General features: G+C 40.0%; 1 protein-coding gene across 2 annotated transcripts in view; it reads left to right on the top strand.

The window, feature by feature from the left end:
• hm13 (histocompatibility (minor) 13) overlaps positions 1 to 13,897 on the top strand; it is a 53,624-nt gene that overhangs the window by 25,594 nt on the left and 14,133 nt on the right. For both annotated transcript variants that reach the window (XM_048608225.1, XM_048608224.1), the window contains exon 8: positions 2,215 to 2,300. In XM_048608225.1, coding sequence (XP_048464182.1) covers positions 2,215 to 2,300 — 86 coding nt within the window. The remainder of the gene's footprint in view (positions 1 to 2,214; positions 2,301 to 13,897) is intronic.

The following is a 13,897-nucleotide window of genomic DNA, read 5'->3' as shown; positions in this document are numbered from 1 at the left end:
GTTACTTTCTTGTTAGATGTTCAAGTGAGCCTGTATCATAATTTTTGAGGTGCATTGATATTCATACTGCAAAGCAGCATTTAGAACATTTACAAGGAAGTTACTAAGGCTGAAGGGTTTGAGTTAAGGAAAGGCTGGATAGACTGACGTTTTTCCCCTGGATCGTCGGAGGCTGAGGGGTAACCTCGTAGAGGTTTATAAAATCATGAGGGGCATAGACAAGGTGAATAGCAAGTATCTTTTCCCCAGGGTGGGGGAGCCTAAAACTAGGGAATATAGGTTAAATGTGAGAAGGGAAAGATTTAAAAGGGCCTTTTTCATTCAGAGGGTGATGTGTATATGGAACAAGCTGCCGCAAGAAGTGGTAAAGGTGAGTACAGTTAGAACATTAAAAAGACACTTAGGCTGGTATGTGAACGGGAATGGTTGAGGGATATGGGCCAAACACAGGCAAATGGTACTAGTTCAGTTTAGGAAACCTGGTTAGCATGGATGAGTTGGGCTGAAGGGTCCGTTTCCGTGCTGTATGACTGTATAACTGTATCTCACATGCTGCTAGCAAAAATAGAAGACACGCATTTGCCAAGTACTGTTTATCTGATGGACTAGTTTTCTGCATATGTCAATTCTTCCGTCCCTTGGATAGTTTTAATTATTTTGTTTTACCTGTTGGCAGTATGAAACCAAATGTGTTCATTTCCCATTATTCAAATTTTCTGCGGCCATGTGCTATCTGGTAGAAAGCATGTGTACCTCCCAAGCAACCTCCGTCATGTTGGTACTGTGAAAACCGTCTCTCTCCACTTAAATCTTTGCTGTAATTCCATGAGGCAATTAGATAAATTATGGTGTCTTTTCATATTTCTGCTATTAAATTAGTGCCTTCATTAACCTACTCTATGTTGTCATTACAAATTTCTTGCTGAAACTTGGATTCCTTTGCAACTCTTTTTGAAAAATCAGTTATAGGGTCTAAATCTGACATCTTGGTCTTATTCTTTTACAAATTCTACAGCCATACAGTACAGAAGAGGCCCTTTAGCCTATCCGGTTTGCACACACCAAATTACTCTAAATCTATACTAGATTCTGAGTGTTTCTGAAATTTTCTGATTTCTTTGTAACATCACTCTGTCCAGTCTGAGAGAAGGCTAAAAAGAATCTTTAAAATCACTTCCAGGATACTTAGTGTTAAAAGATCTTTAAGGGCAAAACCTTGGGTATACAGTTTATTCCCAATTTAAGAATCTTTTTGTTTTAGTTTTTTTTTGGCCTGAAAATTGGACCAAAACTGCAACATATTGTTGGGGTGGGGGTGACATTTAATTAATTAAACCATGTGAGAGCAAGCAAGAAAATAACTGGGCTAATGAAATGACAAAGCCACGATTATTTACAGATTAAGATGCCATTTTTTTGTTTACTTAGTCATTTCAAACAAATGGGTTTTCACTGTTTCAATATCCTGATGAGCCGTTTAAGTGGGTAGAGCTCTTCTATGTTTGTAAATGGGCAGCATGCCACAATGTTGACTGCTAAAGTTATTCTTTGGAAATTATGTATTTGTTGCATTTTTTTTATGGATTGCTACTGTATAGGCTAACAGGTATGCAACAATTTTATCTTGAAGTATGTTCTTTTAAATGCTATTTCATCTCTTCTCTTGTTAATAACATGACTGTAGTCATTCTAACACCTCTTCTATGTACCTCCCACACAGTTGGTGCACTCTTTTTGGACCTAATTTTTTGGTCGTAAAACAGTGATCTCTTTCCCACTATTGGGGGAAGCAGTTTTTATTTCAATACCTGTTTGCTACCTAGAAATTGTTTAAGAATTTATCTAGTGAAAAATTGACTTTAAGGGTCTCTGTCCTAATAGAAAGTTTTTTGTTTTGTTTGAGACGCAATATCATGTTGAGCTAAACTCCTTCAACTGCACACAGGAAGCAACAGCAAGGGATAAAATCCCAAGCATCAATAAATGCTGTGCAGTTTTGTTTTGCAAGACCTGCTTTCTAGGAAAGTGAACTGCTGTCATCAAGAAATGTGACTGAATCCGAATTGATTTGAAAATATTTGTGCGAACCCCACTCGTAATGCAACAAAGTACACCTCGCTAAAGAGCACTTTATTTTGTATGTGTTGCTATTTGGTTTAAACGATTGATGTAAAGGATATAATATTTTCTTTCGTTTTTGCTTTTAATTGTCAGCCTGCTCTACTGTACCTGGTACCTGCCTGCATTGGATTCCCAGTCACTGTTGCTCTGGTTAAGGGAGAACTTACTGAAATGTTCAGGTAAGGACTTGCATTGTACTGTAGTAGCTAAGGAATGCAGTATACACAGAATGGTGTCTGGTGTGCACTAAATGTCCACATTTCATTTCTGTGCTGCTCTGCATTCTCTTGAGCTAAACTAGTTGGTTTTGATTTCTGTGTGATACAACATTTTGATATTGTACGTACACAAGGCACAATTGTGTTATGTACAAATGGAAAACTTACTTCTGTTTTACTGAAACTGTAGCATATTTCACTTTCATTTGTGGAGGATACCCAGAATTTTATCACAGATGTAAAGAATATTAAGAGTTTCAAAGCAGTGCAACTGCAGATTTTGATGCATATTTGAATTTTGCACTCACTGTGGAAATTCACTTAAATACCCTTACTATTTAATGCTTCCAAGTGACTACCCTGTCTGTCAATGCAAGTAATTTACAAACTGGCATGGCAGAATCATGACAAAATGGATTTTACTTAAATCACTTCATTTATGGAGCCTTTGCTAAAGTATTATCCTGTAATGAGGGGATTGATCAGTTCAGTTAGCTAAATGACTAGCGCCTGGTGCCAAATAAAGTCAACAACACAGATTCTATCCCCATACCAGCTGTGATAGTTCATGGAGTCCTGACTCTTCATCTTACCTCATGCTTGTGGAGTGATTACCTCAAACTATACAGAACTAATTGTCCCTCTCTAATGAAGAGATATGGCAATGATCCTTTGTGGACTATGGCTCCGTATGTCCTGAAAAGAATATCCTCTGAACCAATCTTGTACCATAAAGCAATACTTCTGATACATTCATAGACATATATATCACAGAAGGAGGCCTTTGGGCCCATTATGTTGTTAAACCAAAAATCTGGCCAGATGGTTTCTTTTGGCAGATCTGAAGCCAAATGTATGATATCTTTGCCTCTGGTGTCTGGGGCAGTCTGCATTGTTTAATAGGGCATATCTCAGTGCATCAAGCACTGGAACAAAGTTGAGCGATACTGAACTTAATAACAAGTGATACTTCTCCAGCAGTCCAGTGAACCATGTGTAGTTGCTGAGGTGTTACCTAAACAAACTAGGATTGCTGCTTCATATTCAAGTTTTAGGTTTTTAACATGATGACAGGAATGACCTTAGCCCCTCCTGAAGTTTTGAGGTTTGCGTTGGAGACATCCAGGGATTCCGCTATCAATCCTATTTCACTTAAAATTGCATGAGTGTGCTGGATGAAGATTGAATTAGGCCTAACTGGGATCTCTTCTTCTGTCAAACGGCCAACCAATGAATGCTGAACCTGTTCCAGATCACTTAAAGGACAGTTCAAGGGGGAAATGCAGCACTTTAGCTCCTTGTCAATGACAAGTGCCAATATTCATAATTGAGTAGAAAGGAGGATAAGTGGCACTGGTAAGGAATTGTCACTCCTGTACTTCTAAAACATAACTAGTGGAACATTAGTATGTTTGCAGCTTCTTCATTTAATTGTCTCATTCCTGGCCTTGGCATTTGAGAAGTTGACCAAAGGGTACTCGCATGCAACTTAATCTCTGGATCAAGAGTACCTATTTTGGTTTGTTTATTAAAATTATTAGGGTGGGTTGTATTTGAGGGAGGCAAAGGAGCATTATAAAGTGCAGCATTGATTTAAGGGCATCAGCCCCCATGTCCTACCTCGAGACATTCATTCATTAAACTGAGATTGTCCCAATGTAGAATATTGGGTTTTCTTTCAATTTTTGAACAACGAACAGGATAAATGTGTTGCGTTGGTTGGTGAAGTTACTGAGGAGATGTTGACTCTCTTTGACAAATCTAACTGTGATAATCTGGTGAACAATCTGGCAATGGAGAGAGGGGAGATATGCTGTTACTTGCATTAAATACACTGAATTTGTTCTGCTCTGTTTAGAAATGCTACTGTTTCTGGGCAAAATCACACTAAAAGCATGCTGAATTACTGTATTTTTTTGTCCATCAAGTGCCATCCATTTAGCTCTGCCATGATTTATTTCCCTGCCATAAGAGAGAGACTCTTGTTTTAAAAAAAATAATAGCAGCAAGGTGGTGTGTGTATAAAACGTTTAATGATCACCAGTGAGTTTTCTGCACACCTGGCACATGAAACATCGGGAACAGGCTACATTTGTAAAATGCTAAATTCCCAAGATTAAAATGGTTAGACTTCAGCCTGCATTTGTGAGATCAGACAAAGCAGAGGAGTACTTTCTACTCAAATTGCTTGCTGTATGTCTTTCTCAACTTATAATGGTTCTAAAAATATAGGCTGCTTATACTGAAATATCATCAAATTTGTTGCCTTGCAGAGCTCACCACAGACTCTGTGTGCCCAGCCGATAGTATTTTTCTGCAATAATGCTTTTTCTGAGATTAGACGACTCCTGACTAGCTCTCAAGCCAGTATGAAGTTGTAAGAAGCAGAATCAGTGGCAGGTCTCCGTGTGGCAACGTGTTTAATGCTTCAATCCAGGTACCAGATTTTTGTGCATTTTTTTTAAAAAAGAAACAGAGATGGAAAACATTTAGAATAGAAAATACTCCTTTTTTTCTTTTTGTCTTTGCCATAGACTTTCCTTCCCTCCCCTCCACTTTCCTGCCTGCCCCTGTAACTTTTTGATTCCCTGTTGATTTAAAAATGTCTCTCACTCAACTGCCTGAATATATTTAATGACATGTCTGTCTGAAGAAGAGAATTCCATGGAGTAATGACTCTCGGAAGAAAATCCTCCTTCTCAATTATAATTGAGACAAGGCTTTATTTTAAAACTGTGCCCTTCATCCTGTATTACCCAGGAGAGAGAACATCCTCTCGAAGTCCACCCTGTCAAGCCCCTTCAGAATCTGGTGTTTCAATATGATCACATCTCATTCTTCAAAACTTAAATACAGGGTCACCCTGCTCAGCCTTCTTCCCTTCTTGGGGAAGATGACCACATCTGCGCACAATACTCCAGGTGAGGTCTCACCAATGCCCTTTATGTTCGTAGCAAGACATCCCTACTTAGGTCCCTCTGCAATAAAGACCAAGATTTCATTTGTCTTCCTGAGTATTTGCTGTACCTACATGCTGACTCAGTGATTCATTACAAGTTAAGCTCGTTGTGTTGAGCATTTTAAAATCTGGTGGTCGTTCACACCAAAATGAAGAATTCTAATCTTGAGTCTTGTAACTTATCAGGGCACTATGTGTTCCCCACTATGTCCAGAATTAGCACATGTTTTGGTGGTGGGAGTTGCCTCCGTGCAATTTACATAGGAGTAGAAGTAGGCTATTTACATAAGAACTTAAGAACTAGGAGCAGGAGTAGGCCATCCGGCCCCTCGAGCCTGCCCCGCCATTTAATAAGATCATGGCTGATCTTTTTGAGACTCAGCTCCACTTACCCGCCCGCTCACCATAACCCTTAATTCCTGTACTATTCAAAAATTTATCTAGCCTTGCCTTAAACACATTCAGCGAGGTAGCTTCAACCGCTTCACTGGGCAGGGAATTCCACAGATTCACAACCCTTTGGGTGAAGAAGTTCCTCCTGACCTCAGTCCTACATCTGCTTCCCTTTATTTTGAGGCTGTGCCCTCTAGTCCTAGTTTCACCTGTTAGCAGAAACAACCTCCCTGCCTCCACCTTACCTATTCCCTTCATAATCTTACATGTTTCTATAACATCTCCCCTCATTCTTCTGAATTTCAATGAGTATAATCCCAGCCTACTCAGTCTGTCCTCATAATCCAACCCTCTGAACTCTGGAATCAACCGAGTGAATCTCCTCTGCACCCCCTCCAGTGCTGGTATATCTCTTCTCAAGTAATTTCGCACCTCAAGTCTGCTCCATCTTCCACCTGATTATCCATCTCAGTGCCATTATCTTGTGCTCATTCTATATTCCTTGAATATTCTGTGCCACGGTCATGTTAGTAGGGTGATGAAAACGGCATATTGGGTCCTTGCTTTTATCAATCAAGGCATAGGTTACAAAATCAGGGAAGTCATGTTTGAGTGATATTATCAGTAATCCGAAAACCTAGTCTCTGACTTGGATATACTCAACAACCTGAGTTTCCACAGCTGTATGAAATAGAGAATTCCAAAGATTCCCCACCTTCTGAGTGAAGAGGTTTCTCTTCATCTCGGCCTTTTAACTGCCTTGCCCTTATTCAGAAACTGTCTCTCCTAGCTCTAGAATCCACAGCAAGGGGAAAGATCTTTTCTGTATCCATTATGTCTGTCCCTTTTAAGTGGCTGAGATCACCTCTCATTCTTTGAAACAAAGAATAGAGAATCATAGAATTGTTATGGAGCGGAAGAAGGCCATTCGGCCCACTGTTTCTGCACTGGTTCTGTTACTTAGTGCCAATTTTCCTGCTATCCCTGCACACCATTTCTATCATGTCATCATTGGGTGCCCTCTAAATACAGGCTCAGCATCCTCAAGCTCACCTAGTAGGGCAGTCCCACCACACCACAAATCAGTCTGGTAAATCTCCACTGCACTCTTTCCATAAAGTATATCATTCCTTAGAAAAGTGGACCAGAACTGCATATGGTACTCCAGCTGTGGTCTCGTCCAGTGTTTTATTTGATTGAAGCAAGATTTCTTTGCTCCTGTACTTGAATCCTCTTAAGATAAAGGCTAACATACAGTTTACCTTCTAAATTGCTTGCTGAACCTGCATGCTTTCAGAACGAGGACAGCTGGGTCCCTTTAGATTTAAGCACTTTCCAATCTCTCACCGTTTAAGAAGGACTTTGTAACTTTGTCTCTCCTACCAAAGTCAATTACCTCACACTTATCCATCCTTCAATTCCATCTGTCATGCTCTTTGCCCACTTGGCTGTCTAAACCCCTTTGAAGTGTCTTTGCATCCTCCTCATTCTGATTGTCACCAAGTTCTGTATCATCTACAAACTTGGAACTATTACAGTTGGCCCCTACATCCAAATCACTGATACACCTCGGGGCCAAGCACTGATCATTGCTGTACCCAACTGGTCACAACCTTTGAAAATGACCCATATATATCTAATCTTATTTTCCACCTATTAACTAATGTACGGGTCAGTTAGCGCAGTTGGCTGGATGGCTGGTTTGCCATGCAGTGATGCCAACAGCACAGGCACAATTCCTGCACTGGCTGAGGTCACCATGAAGGTCCCACCTTCTCAACTTCATCCTGTACCTAAGGTATGGTGACCCTCTGGTTAAACTCGCCACCTGTCATCTCTAATGAGAGAGCAGCCTTATGGTCCTCTGGGACTATGGCAATTTATCGTTATTAACTAACCCTCATTGTACGCTAGTATAATACCTCAAATCCATATGCTTTGGTTTTGTTTTCTAACCTCCTCCTGTGGGGGACTGTATCAAAAGCCTTCTGCAAATTTGAATATACCAAATCCTTTGGTTCTGCCTTATTGACTCTACTAGTAACTCCTCAAAAAGAAAGCTCAGGTTTGTCGAACATAATCTCCCCTTCATAAATGCATGTTGACTCTTTGCAATTAGGCAATTAATTTCTAAATATCTTGCAGACATGTCTTTTATAGTAGAGGTCAGTAAGTCCGAAGATCTGTCAGTTTTCAGCCTCGTTGATTTCTCCAATGTTACTTGTTAATAATTTCTTTTTAGTTCTCCACTCTCACTAGACTCTTAGTTATTTCAAAGAGACTTATTGCGTCTTCCTCTGAAGACAGGTGCCAAGTACTTTAGTTTCTCTGCCATTTCTATCATTCCTATTTATAAATTGTCCTGTTTCTGCTTTTAATGTGACCATATTTGTCTTTGCTAATTTGTTCCTCTATGTGCCTATGGAAGCTTCTACAATCTTTCTTGTTCCTTGCTATTTTACATTCAAGTTCTACACTTTTATCAGGTTTTTGGCCTTCCTTTGCTGAGCTCAAATTTTTTCAATCTTCAAGCAACTTCCTTTTTTTTTGACAGAATTTCATAAGCTTCTTTGAATAATCTTTAACTTTGTTTGTTAACCATGGCACGTGCACTTTTCCTGTTGGGTATTTTTACCTTTAAAGTAATGTATATTTTTGAAAACCAAGCATTAATTCTTTTAAGAAACCAGCCAAACCTTTTAATGTATTTTTACCATCCATTACAGCTAGCATCCTCCTCATGCCTTCATAACTGCCCTTGTTTAGATTTAAGATAGAGTTTCAGATTGACGCACATCTTTTTGATGGAAAATTCTGTCGTACTATGGTCACCATTCTCTCAATGATCATTTACAACAAGATTATTAATTAGCATTTTCATTACATAATACTGTATCTAAAATAGCCTCTGCCTTGTTTGGTTCTGAAACATTTGGTCCTGAAAGCTGTCTCAGCCACATTCCAGGAATGGCATTGGCCCTCCTTAGACTTGCCCATTTTGTCAATTCCAGTCACCTATGATTACTGCATTCCCCTTGCTACATGTACCTCTGATTTTCTGATCGACACAGTATCCTACTGTTAGGCCTATAAATTAATGTTTGCTGCTCCTTGCTATTTCTAAGCTCTAGTCAAGCAGATCCTGTATCCTATTTATCTGATCAGAGGTCCTCTCTCACTAATACACTGATCCTGTCCCTAATTATCACTAGTATCCCATCTCCTTTTCCTTTTATGCCAATGTCCCCTGAATGTCAGGTATCCTTTCATTGTCCATTCCTTGTCTTGGTCACCATGTATCCATAATGACAATTAAATCCTACCCTTTTACTTCTTGCACTATCATAGATAGATATCTATCATAGAATCCCTACAGTGTGGAAACATGCCCTTCGGCTTGACAAGCCCACACCAACCCTCAGAGCATCTCGCCCTATAACCCACCTAATCTACCCACCCTTGAACTCTATGGGCAATTTAGCATGGCCAATCCACCTAACCTGCACATCTTCGGACTGTGGGAGGAAACCGGAGCACCCGGAGGAAACCCACGCAGACACAGGGAGAATGTGCAAACTCCACACAGACAGTCGCCTGAGTGTGGAATCAAACTTGGGTCCCTGGCACTGAGAGGCAGCAGTGCTAACCACTGAGCCACCATCCCACCCTGTCATTCACCTATTTTCGTGGAATGCTCTGTACTTGCAGACGAAGTGCTTTTAATTCTGTCTTTTTAATGCTTTCTATCATTTGACCCAGATTAATTCCAGGTTTTGATTTAAAACTTTTTCATTCCCCATAACCAGCATTTTTTTCAATATTATCTGAATTCCCCTTTTGAGATCCCACCCCGATAACCTATTTTAACCCTTCAACACTTCAACAAAAGTACTAGTAAACCTGCCTGCAAAGATATTAGTCCCAGTCATACAATCATACAGTACAGAAGAAGCCCTTTGGCCCATCAAGTCTGTACCACCAAAATTATGCTAAATCTACACTAGTCCCACTTTCTAGCACTAGGCCCATAGTTCTGAATGTTGGACATTCCTGCTAAGGTGTGATCCACCCTTTTTCTATGCATCCCAGTATCCTAGAAATTTAAAGCGGTCTCCTGAACCATTTTAGCAACCGTATGTTCATTTGCTCAATCTCTCAATTTCTATGCATGCTAGAACATCATACTGGGAGCAATTCTGACATTACTGAGATCTTCCTTTTCAATCTTTTGCGAAGGTCCCATAATTCCACTTTCTGGACCTTGTTCTTTCTTTCTACCAATGTCAGTTGTGCCAATGTGGGTCAAGACCTCTGGATTTTTCCCCTTCCCCTTCCCACTTCCACCCCCCAAGAAAAAATTCCTGCAGTTGGTCTATGGCATTGCCTCCCTGGTGCCAGGGTTGAATGTACCACCTTTCCTAACTCTGGAATTACTGTCTCCCCTCCCCATCCCTAGACTTGTACAGCTGAGCCACTTGTGATAGTGCAAGCTTCCCCATGCTACATGTCTCTGAACTTGGGGCCATGGCGGCAATCAAAGTGGAAAACTGGCTGGTGAGTGTAATAGACTTGATGGACTCTGCTGAACTGGCCTGGACTTTCTAGACTGGCTAATGGTCATCCGTTCCCTCTCTGCCTGCCTGGCCTTAATCTGCTTACAGCAGTCCGTCCACAGGAAGTGTGGTCATATAGATGCCAAACAAGAATTTCAGCAATCTGGGTGCCAGGATCCTCATGGTCATATTGCTGGCACATACAGTTATGGCTTTGTGTGAATGAAAATTACTTATGTGAGCTACTTGTGCCTTTTTGAAGTTGTATTCCAGTGAGTCAATGCCACAAAAATAAAGTAAAATGATTTAAAAGACATTTGGTACTTAGAGGAGGAGATCATTCTCTGGGTGAATCTGTAAGAGTTAATATCCTATTGAGCCAGTCTAACTTGATGTGAAAGGCCACAACAGCAAAGAATTCCTCAGATTGTTGATCATTAGTACTCAGTAGGCCAGCTGCATGGAGAAATTTGTACTCTTGTGTTCCCAGGGAATCGAGGCGCTCTAGTGCCAAATGAGCACCTGCTTTTTGCTTTGATGTTTAATTAATCCAGAGACACAGTCGCACACTGAAGGCAACCATATTCTGATCCTGTAGTGAATACCTGGAATTCAACATACAGCTGTTTGCAGATGAAAAGCAAGAAGGCATTTTTGTTTTGGTTCTTCGACTGCATTGCAACAGCTGAGCAAAGTATTTTTTCTGCTTTGGAAGAGAGAAATTGAAATCACAGTCAGAGTTTATAAGTCAGCAGGAACCTACACCAGTGACCCAGAAACTCTGTAGTCATGGTTTAAAAATGAGAAGCAAGTAGTTTGCTTGCATTTGGTTCTGAATTTTAACTTGGATTGATTGGTGATTTTAGCTATCTTGAGGAATCACCTTTTCCATTATATGCTTTCGTTCACATATGGTTCCTCTACATTACTTTTGGATCCTGATTATTTTGAGAAATTTGTTGATAACACCCATATTTCAAACTCGGCATGACTTGCCAACTTGGCCAGCCTGTCGGAACAGGTGGCCGACTGCGTAACTTTTGAATAACTGTATCTTTCTTGTCCAATTTGAGTATCTTGGGTTTGCTTTAATTCCTCAAATGTGAGAACATTATTTGGTTCAGCTATTTTAATTTTTATTTTTAAAAACAACTTCTAAAAACTGGCTTGTTTGCATCTTCTCTTCCCCAGTCACAGCCAGTCAATGCTGAATTTTTATCTTCTCCCTCTACCCTACGTGGAACTATATTCTGAGTGTTCATTGAGAGAGAAAAAAAAACAAAGAACAATCTGGAGGGAGGAGGGTAACTTCTTCAGGTTAGCCTCTCTGCTCCTATGATGCTGCTTGGCCTACTGTGTTCATCCAGCCCTGCACCTTGTTGTCTCGGATTCTCCAGCATCTGCAGTTCCTACTATCTCTCACAAAGAACAATCTGTTGTTCATAATTTTGAACCTCTGCAACACTGTTAAACTGTTGGTTATTATCAACTATTCCCTTTGTCGATACCCTTTGACAACTTGTGTGGCTCAGAATTTTTCTCTCCCATCTCCTTTCAAGGCTCTTTTTTGTGAGTCTGAGACCTTGAACCAAGACTGTGTAAGGTCACTTGTACAGTCATATAAGAACCTCTGGCGATACTTAAAGAAGATTCATGAAGTTTCCTGATGCCCTGGCCAGCTTTAATCCCTCAACCAACATCACCATAATAGTTTAACTGGTTATTTGTCACTTCTGTTTTGAGACTGGACTGTCTCCACGTTGACATCTACGTTTCCCATAAATGTAGCTACTTATCAAAAATAATTCGGGCTGTTAAATATATTGGAATGTGTTGAGATTTTGAATAATAAACCAATGTAATTTTTTTTTCTTTTGTTGGACGGGAGTGTTTTGATATGGTATCCTCAACTTTGGTTTTAAAATTGGCGTAATCTAATTTATTTGCATGTCTTTCTGGAGTTTACTCCCTAGAATGGGACATGGCAAGAATTTCTATATTTCTTGCTGTTCAGTAATAGGGATTCATTTTAATTTGCTGATTTCTTAATAAATTGAATACCAGAGTCTAAGCATTTGACTATCAAGTGGTTAAACTCACCTTGCTCCTTGAAATATTAAGTCACGCATTCCAGACGATTTTTGGGCAATGACGTTGTCTAATTTCAGCTGAGACGTCAACTGAGATGCTAAAATTAACTCTAATGAGGAAAAAAAACTAGCCAAAGTTCCCAATTGTAGTTGTCATCCATTGACCGTCATAACCACTTTGTAACTTGGCTTCGTATAAAGACGGGCCTGTGAAATCAGACTGCAACAATATTCGGTATCTACAGGAAAAGGCAAAAGAGAAATGCCAAAATCTGCCTCTACATTTAAAAGTAAAAGCTTATTTTCACATTTGGGCTGGTATGCAAATTGTACGCGGTACTTGGCTTTGTAAATGGAGCATTGAATATTTAACAAGTCATGCTAAGCCTTTACAAATCCCTGGTAGAATGCGGCTGGAGTGTTATTTATAACGCTGGGTGCCACACTTTTGGAAGCATGTTAAGGCTTTCAGGATGGTGGAAAAGCTGGTTTACTGGGATGTCATTGTGGCTGATTTGATTTGGATGGAAAATTTACAAAAGTTGTGATTGTTGATCTTAGCACAAAGAAACCAAGGGTTTTAATCAAGCAGTTGAGGTGAAACTGTTCCCTCTGAGCAGAAGGTCTCTTGCCAGAGATCAGAGGTTTACGGTAGTTGGCAAAAGAACTAAGAGGAATTGAAGAGTTTTTTTATTTGTGTTAAATTCTGAAATATGGCACCTGAGGGTGGTAGGAGCTGATTTCTACATGATAGATGCTGTATAAATGTACGCTTGAGTCAGTTATTCTCTGCCACCACACTTCTTCAGACAAACCTTTTGTCTCTCTCTAATCAGGTTCTGGCATTGCACAGCAAATCATTTAGTATATGTATATGTGAACCTTTGTCACTACACTGATCCTGTTTTGTTTTATAATACTGTGGGAGGTAAGTTATTTTAAGCAGAAATGTTTATACTGACCTGAATAGGTTCAGAGGACTAATTTTCTTCCTTTCTTGCATACAGTCATAGAGATGTACAGCATGGAAACAAACCCTTTATCTAACTTGTTCATGCTGACCATATATCCTTAATAAATATAGTCCCACTTGTCAGCATTTGGCCCATTTCTCTCTAAACCCTTCCTATTTATATACCCATCCAGATCCCATTTTAAATGTTGTAATTGTACCCACCTCCACCACTTCCTCTGGCAGCTTTCTCCATACACGCACTACCCTCTGCATGCAAAAGTTGCCCCTTAGGTCCCTTTTAAATCTTTTCCCATCTCACCTTAAACCTATGTCCCCACCCTGCAGAAAAGACCTTGTCTATTTACCCTATCCATGCCCCTCATGATTTTATAAACATCTATACGGTCACCTCTCAGCCCCTGATACTCCAGAGAAAATAGCCCTGGCCTATTCGGTCTCTCCCTATAGCTCAAACCCTCCAACTCTGGCAACATCTTTGTAAATCTTTTCTGAACTCTTTCAAGTTTTACAGCATCCTTCCTATAGCAGGGAGACCAGAATTGCATGCAGTATTCCAATAGTGGCCTAACCAATGTCCTGTACAGCAG

Source organism: Rhincodon typus, chromosome 19 (genome assembly GCF_021869965.1).
Source record: "Rhincodon typus isolate 14 chromosome 19, sRhiTyp1.1, whole genome shotgun sequence".
NCBI lineage: Eukaryota > Metazoa > Chordata > Chondrichthyes > Orectolobiformes > Rhincodontidae > Rhincodon > Rhincodon typus.
The sequence above is the reverse complement of the archived record's forward strand: the minus strand, read 5'-3'. Positions and strand labels throughout refer to the sequence as shown.